General features: G+C 38.4%; 1 protein-coding gene across 8 annotated transcripts in view; it reads left to right on the top strand.

Moving 5' to 3' along the window:
• Positions 1-16,695, top strand: part of Slc4a7 (solute carrier family 4 member 7) — a 95,719-nt gene that overhangs the window by 16,557 nt on the left and 62,467 nt on the right. For all 8 annotated transcript variants that reach the window (XR_005092214.1, XM_037208675.1, XM_037208674.1 and 5 more), the window contains exons 2-3: positions 10,550-10,631; positions 15,516-15,662. Coding sequence is in view for 7 of the 8 variants with exons in the window: in XM_037208675.1 (XP_037064570.1) it covers positions 10,550-10,631; positions 15,516-15,662 (229 nt within the window). In the remaining variant the exon portion in view is untranslated. The remainder of the gene's footprint in view (positions 1-10,549; positions 10,632-15,515; positions 15,663-16,695) is intronic.

A 16,695-nucleotide genomic window follows, 5' to 3' on the forward strand; every position in this document is an offset into this window, starting at 1 on the left:
TAAATACCCGGCCATAGCTTGGCTTATTTCTAGCCAGCTTTCCTTAACTTTAAATTATCTTGTCTACGTTTTGCCTCTGGGCTTTTATCTTTCTTTTACTTCTGTAAGTCTTATTCTTACTTCATTGCTGGTTGTGTAGCTGTGTGGCTGGCCCCTGATGTCCTCCTCCTTCCTCTCTCATTCCTTGATCTTCTTCTATATATTATCCTTGCCTGCCAGCCCCGCTTATCCTTTCTCCTACCTTGCTATTGGCTGTTCAGATCTTTATTAGACCATCGGGTGTTTTAGACAGGCACAGTAACAGCTTCACAGAGTTAAACAAATGCAACATAAACAAAAGTAACACACCTTAAAATAATATTCTGCAACAGAAGAGTGTATAGATCAGTGAGTGAATTTGTGTACTTGGGGCTGAGAACTGATATAGGGCCTTTATGCATGCTGATCACCTCTTTTATTATTTTCTCATGTAGCACTTACAGCTGACAGTATGGCATATAATAGATGTTTCTTCAAACATAAATGAAGAGAGCCTTTCACTTTCAATAAGACAATTGATTGTGTGTGTGTGGTTTTTAACTAGTAATAATAAACAATCTGGGCTATCAGGCAAAAAGGACTTTGGAAAACCTGTGTCTACCAGCCTCCTGACGCTGATATTTCTCAGTACTTGGTCTTAACCACACATGGTGATGGTTTTATTGACACATGTGAGTTGTTATTTTTCTTACCATGTCATGAGATATGACATTTAGAAAGACACTAATATTCCGTATGATAACCATTCAAATTACAAAAACCAGAGTGGAGGCACTTGGGAAGTTGAATAAGGAAGATTTCTGTAACTTCTAGCATTCTAGTCTGTAGAATACCTTGTCTCAAAAAGGAAAATTGGTTGGGGAGATTGTTCAGTGGGTAGCTTTGCAAACATGAAAACCTGAGTTTGGGTCCTCAGCACCCACAAAAACAACAACAACAACAACAAAAAAAAAAACCCAGAGCTGGTGTGTACCTGTGACTCTAGTGCTAGTATCCAGAGACTGGTAGATCTTTGGAGGTTCACTGGCCATCCAGTCTATTCAAAATGGCAAACTCCATTAATGAGGGACTTTGTCTGTTTCCCCACTCTCACGGACACACACACAAAACAAAGCTAAAAAGAAGACACGAATGCACACAGACAAACAATACAAAACTAAAAAGAAGACAAGAATACATATACAAATGGGTTTTGATAACTGTATACGGAATATTCATTTGAAATTGTTTCAGGTTTCACATTGCAGCTAACTTTACAGAATGATTTGAGTTGAATTGGTGTTAAAGAGGAGTTTCCACTGTTAATTGAGAAGAATATTTGCTGTGTGTGATGGCATACCATTATCATCCCAGCACTTGGGAGACTGAGGATTACAAGTTTCAGGCCAGCCTAGACTACATAGGGAGAACTTGTTTCAATCAAACAAAAACACAAAGTTATCCTCACTGAAGTTTGGATTGTTTTGATATACTTATTTTCATTAAGGTGTTACATAAGTTACCATGTATTTTTTTTTATTGTTTTCTAAATAAACTCTTTAGTTTTTTGAGTTTTAATTCTACTATGGTAAAAGTAGATGTAACTCTTAGTAACAAAAGCCCCTTGAAGTTTCTAGTAAAAAGGAAGGGTCCTGGTCAGGTGCTGGGGCTATGTTGCTTATTCTTTGTCTTCCCTTCAAGCTGTTAGAGATTATAGGATGACTATCAATTCTATTAGTAATGTAGTTGGAGGTAATGTGGTATAAATTTAGTAATCCTCAAAAACAAGCTCTCTCTGAATAACAGCATTTGGGTTGTGCTACATTTAAGTTTAGCTTACTGAAAAGTACAGTAAGGTACACAATACACTTAAATATCCACACACAGGATACTTAGACTATGCTTTCTTTGGTTTAATGTTGTCGAAGACTTCCTTTAAACTTGGTTGCTTCATTCTTTCAGTTCATCTTTCCTTTCTTGCCCCCCCTCTCTTCCCTACACTTTGTTTTAAAGATAAAGTTTCATGGCACTCACCAGCTAGCCGTGAACTCACCATGTAGTAGACGCTGGCCTTATGAATTCTTGGTCTTCTTGCCTCCATCTCCCAAGTTCAGGGATTGCAGAAACACCTGGCTTCTTTCAGTATTTCTAAATGTGTTTGTTACAGTTCAGATCTGGCTAGTGCCCTGACCCTTTCTTTCTAAGTTGTAGTTATCAGCTTGGAAGATTAGGTAACATAGAAGACAGTGATTGGCTGTACCATAAAAGCAACTTAGAGGAGTTCATCTGTATAAAGCACAGTGACCTAAATCAGATGTGCCCTCACTGCCCCTGGACTCTTCTAGGGATTTACTGCACTGTAAAAACAAGGCCTGTCAGTATTACTATGGAAAGATTTCGGCTGGCGAGGAAGTTACATGTAGGTATCTATTAGTTAGAATTCGTGTTTTATTTACAGATAAACTTTAATCTTTCTAAGCTTTATAGTATATCTTGGAGAAATGTGGGGTTCAGTTAATGCTGGCTTAGAATATTATCATCTCCTCTGTCCTTGGCTGTGGAACTCATCTGTGGAAGAGTAAAGCCTGTGTAAAGTTAGGAACATTGGTAGCGTCTGTACCACTCTACAAAGTTCTTTTCAAGGAAAGGCATATGGGAGGCTTGGAGGAAGGAAAGGGAAGGGGATGATGTAATTATACTATAATCTCAAAAAATAAAAGAAATAATTAAAAACCGTTACATGGCTAAGATAGTTGGAAAGAAATCACATCATATTAAGCACATTTGGAAGTTAAGATGTTTGGTAGCTGAAATTACTCTCTACAATGTTTAATAACCAGAATCTATGAGAGGTCTTACTTTTGGGTTATAGCCACATATGATGATAGAAAAATAAATTTCTAATGGGGATCTCTGATGTCTCTTTTAATACTGGATTTCCTAGCTTTGGTGTCAAAAGCTCTTATACTAGGTTAAAATGATACATTTTAAGTAACTTTAACATGTTATTCATACTATGCTAAATCTCATATTTTGATAATTTGACCAAGAAAAGTATATGTTGTAAATGTTGCTTTTTCAGGCAAGGGAAATGACTAAGAGAAATTTTAGTTATAGCATGTAATTTTAGTAAAAAAAATGATTTGTTTGATTTTTTTTTAAACTAGGATTCTTATTTGTGAATTGAATTTTGACTTTATGCTGATTCTGAGCTTTCAAAAATATAAATTGAACGATTACATTTTAAAGTATCATATTTATGCTCTGTGTTTAGAAGGGATCTTTTAAAGATTTATTATTATTATTATTATTATTATTATTATTATTATTATTATGTGTAGTTGTGTGTGCTGCATATGAGTGTATGCATGGGAGTGCAGGTTCCTGCCTCAGATTCCCTGGAGCTGGAGTTACAGAGTGGTTGTTGGCCCCTGATAAGGGCCTCTAGGAGAGCAGCAAGTACTCTTAACTGTTAAACTGCCTCTTTACTCCCTAGAAGGGTTTTTTCCTTTTAATATTATGTGCTTTGGTATTTTGCCTGCATGTATATCTGTATGGAGCTATTGAATCCCCTGGAACTTAAGTTATACACAGTTGTGAGCTGTCATATGGGTTCTGGGAATTGAACCCAGGTCCTCTAGAAGAGCAGTCAGTAATCTTAACCCCTAAGCCATCTCTCCAGCCCCGCTTCCCAAGGGATCTTTAAGTTTTTTAATTTTTTAAAATTTTTAATAGTTACTTATACTTTCAGACATAATGGACTTTCAGCGTTAAAATAAAGGACTTCCAAGGGTCCAGATACTCCTTGATGCTGGGAACTGAGTGGAGAACAAACCAGATGTGCTTACTGACTTTAGTAATTTATTGTTCAGCCTGTGAGATATTAAGTGATTCCATGAATTTGTTATTAAGTAAGAAATGCTGTATTATGACAAGTGACCTTGATCTGTAGTTTAGTGAATCAACAGTTCACAATTCAGGAGCCTTGGCTTTTCATTGTAGTTCTTTTACTGGCAATGTGATTGAACAAGTCACTTAAACTTTTCATATTTCTTTCATCATTTAGATTAAAAGAAAGAAGGAAAGAAAGAATGAAAATTGAATTGGAAAAACAAATTATATTCCATGTAGATGCCTTTATGGTCTCATTGGTCAGGATTTCAAAAGATAATTCCTTTGCCTCCAGATTTTTTCCCCCCTGGAGGATCATGTCTTAAATAAACCAATAAGTTGGAGACTTGAGTTTTCACTCACTGGCACCCTTGACACATACCTGTTTGTAGTATAATACTCATGTTGTGCCCTGGGTATTTGCTAAGTGAATGAGTTTTAGTTCCAAATCCTTAAGGAAATTATGCTTGTTCTCCTCCCTACCTTGTCCCTCCTTCCCTCACTCTGCTCTTCTCCTTTTCCTTCTCTTTTTCCATTCCTCCCCCCTCCGCCCCTTATGTTTTTGAGACATGACCTCATACTACAGCTGAACTCGGCTTGGAACTCTAGCAGTCCAGTTATCTCAACCTCCCAGTTTTGGGAATTGCAGTTTGGGGCTACCATACCTGGTTTGTGGACCTTGAAAAGCATTCAGTCTTTGTAGACCTCCTCACATCCCACTCTGGTTTTCTATAGTAAAGAGGTAGTTATACAAGTTGGTGTGTGTGTGTGTGTGTGATACAAGATTTCACTATATATACCTGGCTGACCAGAAGACCAAGCTGGCCTCAGATTCATGACAGTTCTCTTCTCTGCCTCCTAACTGGAATTACAGGTGTGTATTATTGTGTTTCTCTCTGTACTCCAGGCTGTCCTGGAATACACTGCATAGTCCAGGACGGAACTTGTAATAATTGTTGGTCTTGGCCTCTTATGCTAGAGTTACAGACATGAGCCATTATGCTAGGCTAACATCAGTAATTAAAATAATATTTGAAAATTTTTATCTCTGTTACTTTGTACATATTTGACTGCTAAAGTATTCTTGTGTCTTGGCAAGTCTGTGTTGGTTAAATCTTGGAGTGAGTATGTCTCTTTGTAAAAATAGTGAAATCTTAGTGTTTAAATTTCCCACAGAACCCAGTGAGGTTTTTGAGCTGGCTGGTGACAGTAATCCTGTGTTACATGCCTAAGCTCTCGTTGCTGAGGCTTTTCCTCGCCCGTGCTTGTCTCATCTCACTCCAGTCTCCCTGCTCTCACACTTCCTTTTTTTTTTTTTTACATTCCCTTTGTTTTATTTTCCTTAGAGGCTTTTTGTTCAAATTTGGATTGTCTTTAATTAAAATTCAAATTCCAACATAATGTCATGGCACAAGAAAAGTCAGATCTGCAGATGAATAAGTCAGGTGTTGTGCCTTTAACCTGTTTCCCAGCACCCAGGAGGCTAGGATAGGAAGATTCCCGCAGCATGTGAATTCCAGTCCAGCCCAGGGTAGAGATTGAGGTCTTGTCTCAAAACAGACAAGCAAGACATGGGGAAAGAAAAAGGAACCCAAATTGTATCAGCATTCAAATTTGATTTCCTCTAGTCCTGAAGACACCTTATTTCTATGCTGTGTACTACACATTTCTTTATCAAGGAATAGTAAGTTGTTTCTAGCCTTTTCCTATTACAAGCACTGCTGTAATAAATAACCTTGGCTACCTGTTACTTCATGTATAACATTTAATCTCTTTCTGGAATAAGATATCCACGTGCCTTATAGATAATTAATATTCTATTTTATGTTGTAATATAGTGGTGTTTATAAATTTAAAAAAATTGACACCAGAGCAGAATTAAGATAAGATTAGATTGAACCTGACTTGCACAGATGTAATTTGGATGCTTTTTTATTCTTTTGTATTTTTGTTTTTTCTTGTGACATGCCATTATTTATTTAGGTAGATGTTGTTGGTGTTATTCTTAGCTATTGCTATCTTTAGTTTACTGCTGTGTTCTTAGAGGTAAAAATGTTGAAAGAGTCTTTTCTATGTGAAAATTTAAAAATAATTGACATTGAAATGTGAATATTTAAAATGTTATACAAGAAATGAAATGCCACTAGGACTGCTGGGCTCTGTTCATTAGTGTGTTCTTAGTGAGCACATTACAAACATTTAATATGTACATGGATTTATTTGCATGTCAACTTTTAAAAAGAACGCACATTTTGCATGGAGTATTAATTTCCTGTGCATTGAAATGGCATAAAGCATTATTCTAAAACAATCACACCTAAAAGCCATGCATTTAGACCAAGTTTTTACCCCCTTCAAATACCCAGTGCCTTTGTTCTGGCGGTTTCAGTCTGTGGTCACATGTACCCTTTGTACTTTTGTTGTATTTCTTCCTGTACAGCCAGATGGCCAATTTTTACAGCCTACACAACACAGGCAGTTACAACAGATGCTGTCTTTACTACTCATGTTTCACAGTTGAAAGACTAGGAAAGGGAGAAGTGTATTTGTTTCCTAAAGTGCTCCTTTGGTCAGCTAGTGCTCTAAGTTTTTGATGGCTTGTTTTTGTTTTTGTGTTTTAAAAGACAGGGTCCCATGTCACCCAGGCTGACCTTGAACTCCCTATGCATCCTTAGATGACCTTTGAACTTGTGATTCTCCTGCTTCTACCTTCCAAGTGCTGGGGACTGAAAGCCATCACTGTGTTCATGCCAGCTAATTACACATACACATACCTAGCCCTATGTCTGTAATATTGTAATAAAATGTAATGTTAGTTACATTTGAGAACTGTAATAGCAACTGTATGATACTTGAACTTAGTTTTCCTTCAGACACATTTTTCTGAGCAGTTAATAGTTTGGTGCAGATTCCATCAAATCTTTCTCTTTACTTATTACTAAATAGAAATAAACACATGGAAACAGACGTTTGGGAACAAAACTGGTTTAATTGATTTTTAATGTGTATGTGATTTATTTATAACTCTGTAAATTACTTTTTCACCAAATAATATATCCTTGAGATCTTTCCTAACTATGTATTTAGATCTACTTTCAGCTTGCTTGCTTTCCTTTCTTCCCTCCCTCCCTCCCTCCCTCCCTCCCTCCCGCCCTCCTTCCCTCCCTCCTCCCCTCTTCCCTCCCACCCTCCCTCTCTTTTTTTCTTTATTTTTTTTTGTACCCAGGGGAGTCTTGAACTCAGTTCGTACCCTAAAGTCCTTCCAAGAGTCTCTTCTTTCTACCTCTCAAGTGTTAGTTGGTATGAGAGGTCTTTGCTACCTCAAAACTTGCTTCCAGTTTTTAGATTTTTGCCCCGCCCCCCACTCACCCACTGTGTGTGTGTGTGTGTGTGTGTGTGTGTGTGTGTGTGTGTGTGTGTGTGTGTGTGTATCAAACCCAGAGCCTGTGCATCTGTGCTTGTTAGGTAAGAATTCTCCTACAGAGCTACATTAAGAAATACAAGTGACCTGTTTTTATTTCTTTTCTTTTTTCTTTATAAGTAAAAGTTATAGGCCTTGTGTGGCGCAGGAGGCAGAGGCAGGCAGGTCTTTGTGAAGTCAAGATCACCCTAGTCTATATAGAGAGTTTCGGGCCAACCAGGGTTACACAGTGAGACCTTGTCTAAGAAAACAAAACAAAACAAAACAAAGAACCTACTACATTGAGAATGGAAGGGAATTGTAGAGTATCCCAGGAATAGGCTGAGTAGATTAGTAAAGGTGTCCACCCACCTTCTCTGAGGATTTTTGCACATGTGGAAGTATTTTTCTTTGACAAATATTTAAAATGATAGAGTATGTATATTTTTAACTCAATATAGTCGTAAAGTAAGTGTAATGAAAATATAAAGTAAATGGTAGATAGTGGACTTACGGTATTTTTAGTGCAAGCTGATTAGCATTGTTGATGCGTCTGAACACGTAAGTAGAGCTGTGTTGTTTGTTTGAGGCCAGGAATTAGTTGTATTGTTTCTTATCCTGGCACTTGTACAGGCTAAATGAAGCCTTGGATGGGAGCAGTTAATCCCTTTAGTGTGGACAGTATGTTGCCTATTAGGACACAGCCTTGGCCTCTTAGGTTTAGGAGAGAGCTTGTCAGTTGGAGGATTGGTGCATATGTGAACTCACAGACTGGCAGCATGTGCAGGGCCTTCGTGGGTCTAAGCCAGATGGAGTCCCAGCACTGAGAGGGGAGAGTTTACACAAGTCCCATACCTAACCCAGTATCTTCAGTTGATAACTTCTCACAAAGGAAAAATAAATTTTCTTCAATGGATTCTTACTGGGTATACAAACCACTATTAACCCCATGCCCAGCAGTAACACAACACAAACTCAATGGTGTTTTTGGAAGATCTTTGTCTCTAATGCTCAATCCTGCTGTGTTTAGAAGGCTTTGTTATCATGGTGTCCTCCATACCTTCTGGCTCTTACCCACTTTCTGCCTCCTCTTCTGCAGTGTTCCCTGAGCCCTGAGGGGAGACAACCCTTTTAGGACTGAATGTTCTGAGTTCTCTTACTCTGCAGCTTTAGGTCTCTGCATTTATTCCCATGTGCTGCAAGAACAATGATGGCTGAACAAGACACTGATCTATGAGAATAGCAGAGTATCATTAGGAGTCGTTTTATTGGTTACATTTCTTTAGTAGAACAGTAGTATTTGAATTTCCCTTAGATCCTTGTCCTCTCAGGTTCTTGGCTATCCAAGCAGTGTCTTGTATGGATTCCATCTCATGTAGTGGGCCTTAAATCCAATCAGATACTAGTTGATTACTCCTAAAAGCTTTGTACCTCAATTGCATGAATGCTTCTTGCAGGCAGTTCACCATTATCGATGAAAGGGTTTATAGCTGGGTTGGGGTTTCCCTTTCTCCTGGCAGCATGCAGAGTGCCTTCCAGTATCATGAACACTAGTAGTAGGGATGAAGTAGTTAGGCACCAGCTCAACTTCTCCATGTTCACTAAGGTGTGTAAGTGCTGTCTTCAATAATGGGGCCTTATCATCAGTTTGTGGGGAGCAACCAGAAACCTTGGCAATAGGCTTAGTTGTGTGAGGGTGTCCTTGGGTCCCCTTTGGCCAAAAACTCAGTTAGGTTTTTACCCATTCCCAGAAAGAGATGTTTATTGGGTTTTGTAGTTTCTCACCCTTAAGCTGTTTAAGGGCCTGGCTTTGTTTCTGACTTTGGCCCTATTACTAAGGAAGTCTGACTAACTGGTGTCTTTTTTCTCAGTTTATTGTGTGGAATTGTCTTATGGTTCATACAGCCTCTTATAGCAAGTCATTTAACTTCTCTGAATTGACTTGAACACTACCAATTCGGACATCTATTTGAGGTTTTCTTTGGGTGTCTACCTTTAGAAAGTAAGCCTGGATAGCAGAAAACTTTTATTTCCTAGGAATGCTATGCCTGGTGCTGAATTTGGTGGATTAGCTAGTGAGTTGGGATAGCAAGAAATTTATTTGAAAATTCAAGCAGACCAATCCTGTTTCTGAGTTTAGATAGTGAGAATTTGGGGAAAACTAATAAACAGCTTGTTAATTTATTGTGAGTATATGGAAAAGCCTTCCACCGCAGGCCAGCACTGCTAAAGGTTGTGCAAACCTTTCCTGGCACAACAGCCTATGCAGGGTCCAGAGAGTTAAATGTGGATCTGCTCAAACCCAGAACTCGGCTTTGAGAGATGGGTGTGTTACCTGTTGCATGTGTTGACAGAGCAAATATATTTATACTGTGTAGATGATGGTGATCACAATGTTCTTTTAAAGTTGTTAGGACTTGAGAAAGGAAGTATAAGCTACAAGCTTCTTTTAAAATGGTACAAACTATTTTGTAATACAAGTGTTTACATAATATATTTTTGTAGAGCTGGGGAAGGGAGCAGCTTGAAACTTAGATTTGATTAAGGTTGAGTCTTTACATCATAAGCCAGAATTTCCCTAGAGGTTACAATTTTGGCTTTGTAGGGAAATGAACCATTCTAATTTTTGCTGTTTTTTAACTTACAAGTAAAAATGGTACTACACATTGACCTCACCACTTATTTTGGACAGTGTTGTGTTTATCTGTAATCCATGGCAATGGTTGTTTTCCTTTATGATTTTGGAGCAAATGTCAAAACAAGCATTCCACCACTCTGACACTTAAGACAGCATTCCTTTCACATAAGATCGATTAACACTCCCACCCCCACCCCCGCCTTTGGCCTTGGTTGTGTTTTATTGGGGATAAATGTAGTATTTTTTTTAAAAAAAAAAAGTTTACAGCCCTTTGCTGATTTCATTCTTAACTTTTTTTTTTTTTTTTGGTTTTTTGAGACAGGGTTTCTCTATGTAGTTTTGGTGCCTGCTCTGGAACTCGCTCTGTAGACCAGGCTGGCCTCAAACTCACAGAATCCACCTGGCTCTGCCTCCCCAGTGCTGGGCGTAAAGGTGTGCACAACCAACGCCTTGCATAATTGTGGATTTAAAAAGTTCTTATAAACACTTTTAAAAAGATGTAGTTGCTCTCAGAACATTATTTTGTGAGAGGGTATCTGCTTTTGGTTCTTTGAAATAATATGTGCATTGGTTTATAGTAAAGCAGAATGTCTTGTTTCTAGGGTCCTGATGAGGAAGCCATTGTAGATCTTGGCAAAACTAGCTCAACCGTGAACACCAAGTTTGAAAAAGAAGAACTAGAAAGTAAGTTCATTTAAAATAATTTCTTATGCTTAGCAGGGAAATGAGCAACTGATGCTGTCAGTGTTTTCTTAAGTTCTACTTACTGCTTCTGGAAACATTGCTGTGGGGTCAGTGTTTGTTTAGAAGACTGAATGCTTTTCTAGTGTAGTGCAATGAATAATAGTGTAGAAGATATTCTTATCTATGTTCAGACTATCTCCTGATCATTTATTCTTTGTTGAATTATTGGCATAGATAGATTTCATAAAGCCTTTCCCACCTCATTGATAGTTGTCATTACTTGGGATAATGAAAGGTAATGATTATAAACTGTGCTCCTTTCCCACACTTTGGGTAGACTGGCTGGAGTACTGGAGTTTAAGCCACAGTGTCACTAGTTGTCATCAGTTGCTCATTTCATTAGTGCTACAGTAACCACCACTTAGAATTGTGCAACAAATGAGCTCTTTGTCCTCCCTAAATGGGAAGAAATTGTATTAAATAGTTCCTTTTCTTCCTTTTGTTTTGGAGTTATAAATGTCAGCATACACAGTACAGCACATTTCTGTGTGCACCTTAACAGGTTCATCTAATGTTAAGAACATTAATTTTGAAATCACACCATTTGTGAAAATAAAGAAGTTAACACTGGAGAACTAGAAAATGGTTTACTTACAGTTTCCTAAGCTACAGCTTTTATTTGGAATTCACTGGTTTCCTACTAACGGCCTTTTCTGTTCCAAGGACCCAGTTGGCACAGTGTAAAATCTGCAGCACCTTTAGTGATGTCTCCCTAGTCTCCTGTAGTCTGTATGAGTTTCTCATTCTGACCTAGTTTTCATGACAGTGACAGTGGAGGAGGAGAGAGTGGGTTTGTGCTTTGTACAGTGGCCCCCAGTTTGCAGTAATACCCAACATGTCTGTGGATATGAGACCATGTGTTATTTTTGAGTTAATGTGGAACATTTGGCTAAACTGGTGTTCATGGCAAAGTTTTTATAGACACTTTAGGGACTTTTTATGTTGAAATTTGCCAGTCCTGATGGAAGCAGATGCAGAGATCCACGGCCAGGCCCCAGGTGGAGCTCCAGGATTCCAATCAGCGAGAGAGAGGAGGGATTATGTGAGCAAGAGATATTGAGACCATGATTGGAAAAAGCACAGGGACAAATAGCCAAACTAGTGGAAACACATGAACTGTGAACCAATGGCTGAGGAGCCTCCATGGAACTGGATCAGGCCCTCTGGATAAGTGAGACAGTTGATCAGCTTAAACTATTTAGGAGGCCCTCAGGCAGTAGGACTGGGACCTGTCCTTAGTGCATGAGCTGGCTTTCTGGAACCTAGGCCCTTTGCTGGGACACTTTGCTCAGCCTAGGTGAAGGGAGGAGGGGACTGGACCTGCCTCAACTGAATCTTCCAGGCTGAGCTGAATCCCCAGGAGAGTCCTTGCCTTGGAGGTAGTGGGAATGGGGAATGGATTGGGGGGAGGGCAGGGAGGTGGGGGTGGCAGGAGGAGGGAGGAGATGACAATCCATGGCTGATACATAAAATTAAATTAATTATAAAATTTAAAAAAATTGCCAGTGCTATATCAGGCTTTTAATCTGTTGCTGTTATAAAGGAGATGGAGGCCAGGCGGTAGTGGTAGACACCTTTAATCTCAGCACTTGGGAGGCAGAGGCAGGCGGATGTCTGTGAGTTCAAGGCCAGCCTGGGCTACAGAGTGAGTTCCAGGAAAGGTGCAAAGTTACACAGAAATCCTGTCTCAAAAAAAAAAAAAAAAAAAGGATGGAGTCTTCTGCATTTTATCCTGAATTTTCTGCCTCTTCCTCCTGAGTGCTAGGCTTATGTTTGCATGAGCTAAGACGCCTGACTAAAAATGACTTAAAAGTCTAAGAATACCCTGTGGAATGTATTATAACAGGATACCAAAGGCAAAAGCAGAAGAAACAGACTGTCTTCTGATCCTTGAGTTTTAGTATAGTCTTACTTTTTCTAGCCTTTCTGCTATTAACTCATCGAACTTATTTTTGTTTTTGTGTGTTTTTTTTTTTTGTTGTTGTTGTTGTTTTTTTCCAAGACAGGGTTTCTCTGTATAGCTTTGTGCCTTTCCTGGAACTCACTTTGTAGCCCAGGCTGGCCTCGAACTCACAGAGATCCGTCTGGCTCTGCCTCCCAAGTGCTGGGGTTAAAGGCATGCACCACTACCGCCCAGCTTCATAGAATTTATTTTTATCTTGGTATATTGACTTGGTGTGCCAAGTGCCAGCTGGGCCCATGGGATTGTAATCTTAGTACATAGTGATGGGAATTGACTCTTCAGTTTCAGTTTCACTAAAATAAAATTGTAAAATCACTGGGTTTACCTACAGGTTTTACTTTAGTGAGATATAATTCACATAAGTACAGTTAGCCATTTAAATGTATTCAGTTCACTGTTTACTAAAAACTCAGTTTTAGTTCCAAAACATACCTGTCATCCCTGAAGAAATGTTGAGTATATAAATTTTAAATCTGTAATTTCTAGTATAGTTTTTCTGATAATTGAGTTAATTTCTGTAGAGATGTGTCAAGTTCTTAGTATGCTAGGCAGAATGCTTAGGTACTAGGAGATATTTTAACAAATAAGTTCAGTGTGTTTTTAGAAGTCTGGTTATTTTTTTTTTAAGTTGTTCAGTTACTTTTTTTTTTTTTTTTAAGACAAGGCCTTGCTGTGTAGCTCAGTCTGCTCAGGAACTCACTATATAGCCCAGGTCTGATGGTTAGCCTTCATTGTCAACTTGAGTAGATTTAGAATGACGGAGGCTCCACGCTTGGGGGCATGTCTATGAAGGTATTTCTAGAGAGTTTAAACTGAGGACAGAAACCCTATCTCTCTATCTCTAATGTGAGTGAGACTGTCTCATGGCCTGGTATCCCAGCCTGGAAGAAAGGGATGAAGAAGAAAGACACTGGGGTGGAAAGGAAGAAGGAGAACACTAACTAGCAGAGTTTTTGAATTCCCCTGTCTTTGCTTCCTGATCTGTCAAGATATGAGCAAGAGCCTGGTGTGTCTGCTTGTCATGTGTTACTGAATTTGATGGACTTATATATCCCCTCAAACTAAGTGAAATAAATTCTCCTGGTTTGATCTCAGCGTCCAGAAAGGTAATGTGAGAAAAATAACTAATATACCAGTCCGTCCTTGAATTTACAGTCCAGCTTCAGCCTCCCAAGTGCTGGGATGATGGGCTGTGCCACCAGGCTACATTTACTTGATTGACACTAATATTTTGACAGTTGACACATGACAGCAGTATTAGTTTGGAAATTAAAACAAAATTTTACTGAGCCAGCAGATTTCCTAGTAGGGAATAGACATGATGAGGATCAAATGTAGTTGATAAGGGTCAAGTGCACTTTTAAATCTCACCTAAGAGGCCAGGGTGGTGGTACATTCCTGTAGTTCCCATTTGCAGGGCAAGACAGGAGGATTCTGGGTGTAGTGCTGTCTAGCAAGACCCTGTCTCAAAAGCTAAAATGAGAATGTAAAATCTTATCTAAGGATAAAGAGTTTCTTGAAGTATTTATTTCCTGGCCATCTTAGGAAATTTTTTTATGAAAACAGTATTATTAGCCTAATATTCCAGCATATTATTTCTTTATTTTATATATAAAGGCAAAAAGCAACTCTATGTCAAGAGGTTTTTTTCCCCCCATAATTGCCTGTTTTTTGAGTTTGTAGTCACATCTTTTTGTATTCAACAAAACAATACAGCTTCAATAGGGAACTGTTTAAACTATTTGAAGAAAGCGGTTGTTGTCTTATAGTGGACACAGTGCTGTGTGTCACTAGTCCGTTTTATTGAGTGATCAAAATAGAGACTTACCTTTTGTGCTTCTTTGGTGGATTAGAATAGAAAGGATAATATTTTCCCAATAGTAGCTTTTCTTACTCTAAAAGCACACAGTAATGGTGTTAATAAAATTTTGTCTGCTACTCTGTATATATTTTGAAGATGTATTTAGTTCTTTATGTGTTTTGCCTTTATGTATGTGTATGCATCACGTGCATACTGGTGTCTACAGAAGTCAGAAGAGGTTTTGAATCCCCTGGAACTGGAATTACAGATGGTTGTAAGCTGCCTTGTAGGTGCTGGGAATAAACCTGGAAACTCTGGAAGAGAAACAAGTACTCCTGACCACTGAACCATCTTTCCAACCTTAACTGATGTCTTAAAATTCTTTATGTTTGAATTTTGTTCTGATTCAAATTAAAAAAGTCTTTGAAACAATGAAAAAATGATAAACATTTCCTTAAATGTTAGTATATTATGACATATGAGATACTTTATAACCCTTAAGGTATATATTAAGAATATCTGTTAACTTGAATTGGCCATGAATATAGGTAGAATAGATGTGTATATGTGTGTTTATGTGTGTATACATAAACACTTGACATATTTTTTGTTTATATTTTTTATAAGTATATAATTTTTTTTGTTTGCCTGCTTCTTATCTCTTTAAAGCCCAGGTTTACCATGAAATCTAAATCTTCTTGCCTTAACTTCCTGAGTTCTGGGACTATAGGTATATATGTCACCACTCTATTTTAAGGTAGAATAAATTTATCTCTGTATTGTATGGTATATCTAGCTTTTCTTGATTGACCTTAGATGACAAACTGATGCTTACACCAGTAATCTATGTGGCTAGTTAATTTTCGGTTTAGTTTAGTTATCAGTTAGTAGTGCAAAGCTCTACTGTGACATAGTACTTTAAAATATATCATTGAAGACCGCCATTGTTGACTTCATGAGCTTACATGCAGTTCTTTGTTTCTAAAGTGTGACGTGCTTTCTTGAATTTCATACTTGTACTTTGGTAAAACCAGTAATACACTTTTAAAACTTTTAATAGGCCACCGAGCTGTATATGTTGGTGTTCATGTACCATTTAGTAAAGAGGGTCGTCGGCGTCACAAGCATCGAGGGCACAAACATCACCACCGGAGAAAGAAAGACAAAGACTCGGATAAAGAAGATGGACGGGAGTCTCCTTCTTATGGTAGGAGAAGTTGCCCTCCACTGATGGCTTAAACTTTTTTTCTAAGAAGTATCATGTCTTTCATTTCATTCCTTTCTTAACTATATATCTACAGTAATTTGGGCACATTGGGAGGAGCCAATAAAAGTAGGACATTTTTTTGTTTTGTCTTTTGAGGTAAGGCATCTCTGAGCAGCCCAGCTGGCCTCAAATTTATTAGTCTTCTGAATGCAGACACACTTGGTGTGTGTGCCACCAAGATTTTTCTTTCTCATCTCTTTGCTTCTTCTCTTCCCTTCATCTCATCTCTTCCTGTCCCTTCCCTGTCCCTTTTGTTCCCTTCTGTTCTTCCATTCCTTCTTTCTGCCTGCTGGAGAATTAAATCCAGGGCCTCGTGCATGTTAGGTAAGCATACTACCACTGAACTATTTCCTTGTCCCATAGGATATTTTTCTTTATAAGAAGAGTATTGGCTAGTAGCTTAAGGCTTCATTGATATAAATGGTCGTGGTGGTAGTGGGACCCTTGTTTTCTTTTTATTAAGACTTTGAATTGTAAACACTGGTTCTTATCATTTAGCTTTCAAATTAGTGTTGTTTATATACTTCACTACCTGACAGTACATGAAGCAAATAATCTGCAGTACTAAAGCTTCTGGAGAGCACTGCACTTTTTATTTTGACACTTCTTTTGACATAGGGTCTCACTGTGTGGCCCTGTTACTATGTAGACCAGGATGGCTTTGAACTTGCAGCTGTCTTCCTCCTTCTGGCTCCCAGAGCTGAGATTATAGGTGTCTGTCACCATACCTGGATTTCTTGTTTCTTTTTAAGCTATATTTTTTGGTTAGAAGATCTTAATCCCTTGATTACCTGGTTACCTAAGGAAGAAGTAGTGGTTTGGTTTGTCAGTATTGCCTGTTTAGAACGACAAGAGTTTCTTTCTTCCCTCTTCTCCTTTTCCTTCTCCTCTCCTCCTTCCTCCCTCCCCTCCTTTTTCCCTCCCTCCCTTTCTTCCATCCTTCTTTGTTTTTGTTTTATTTTGTTTTGTTTTT

The sequence above is a fragment of the Peromyscus leucopus genome, chromosome 9, assembly GCF_004664715.2.
Source record: "Peromyscus leucopus breed LL Stock chromosome 9, UCI_PerLeu_2.1, whole genome shotgun sequence".
In the NCBI taxonomy this organism is placed as follows: domain Eukaryota; kingdom Metazoa; phylum Chordata; class Mammalia; order Rodentia; family Cricetidae; genus Peromyscus; species Peromyscus leucopus.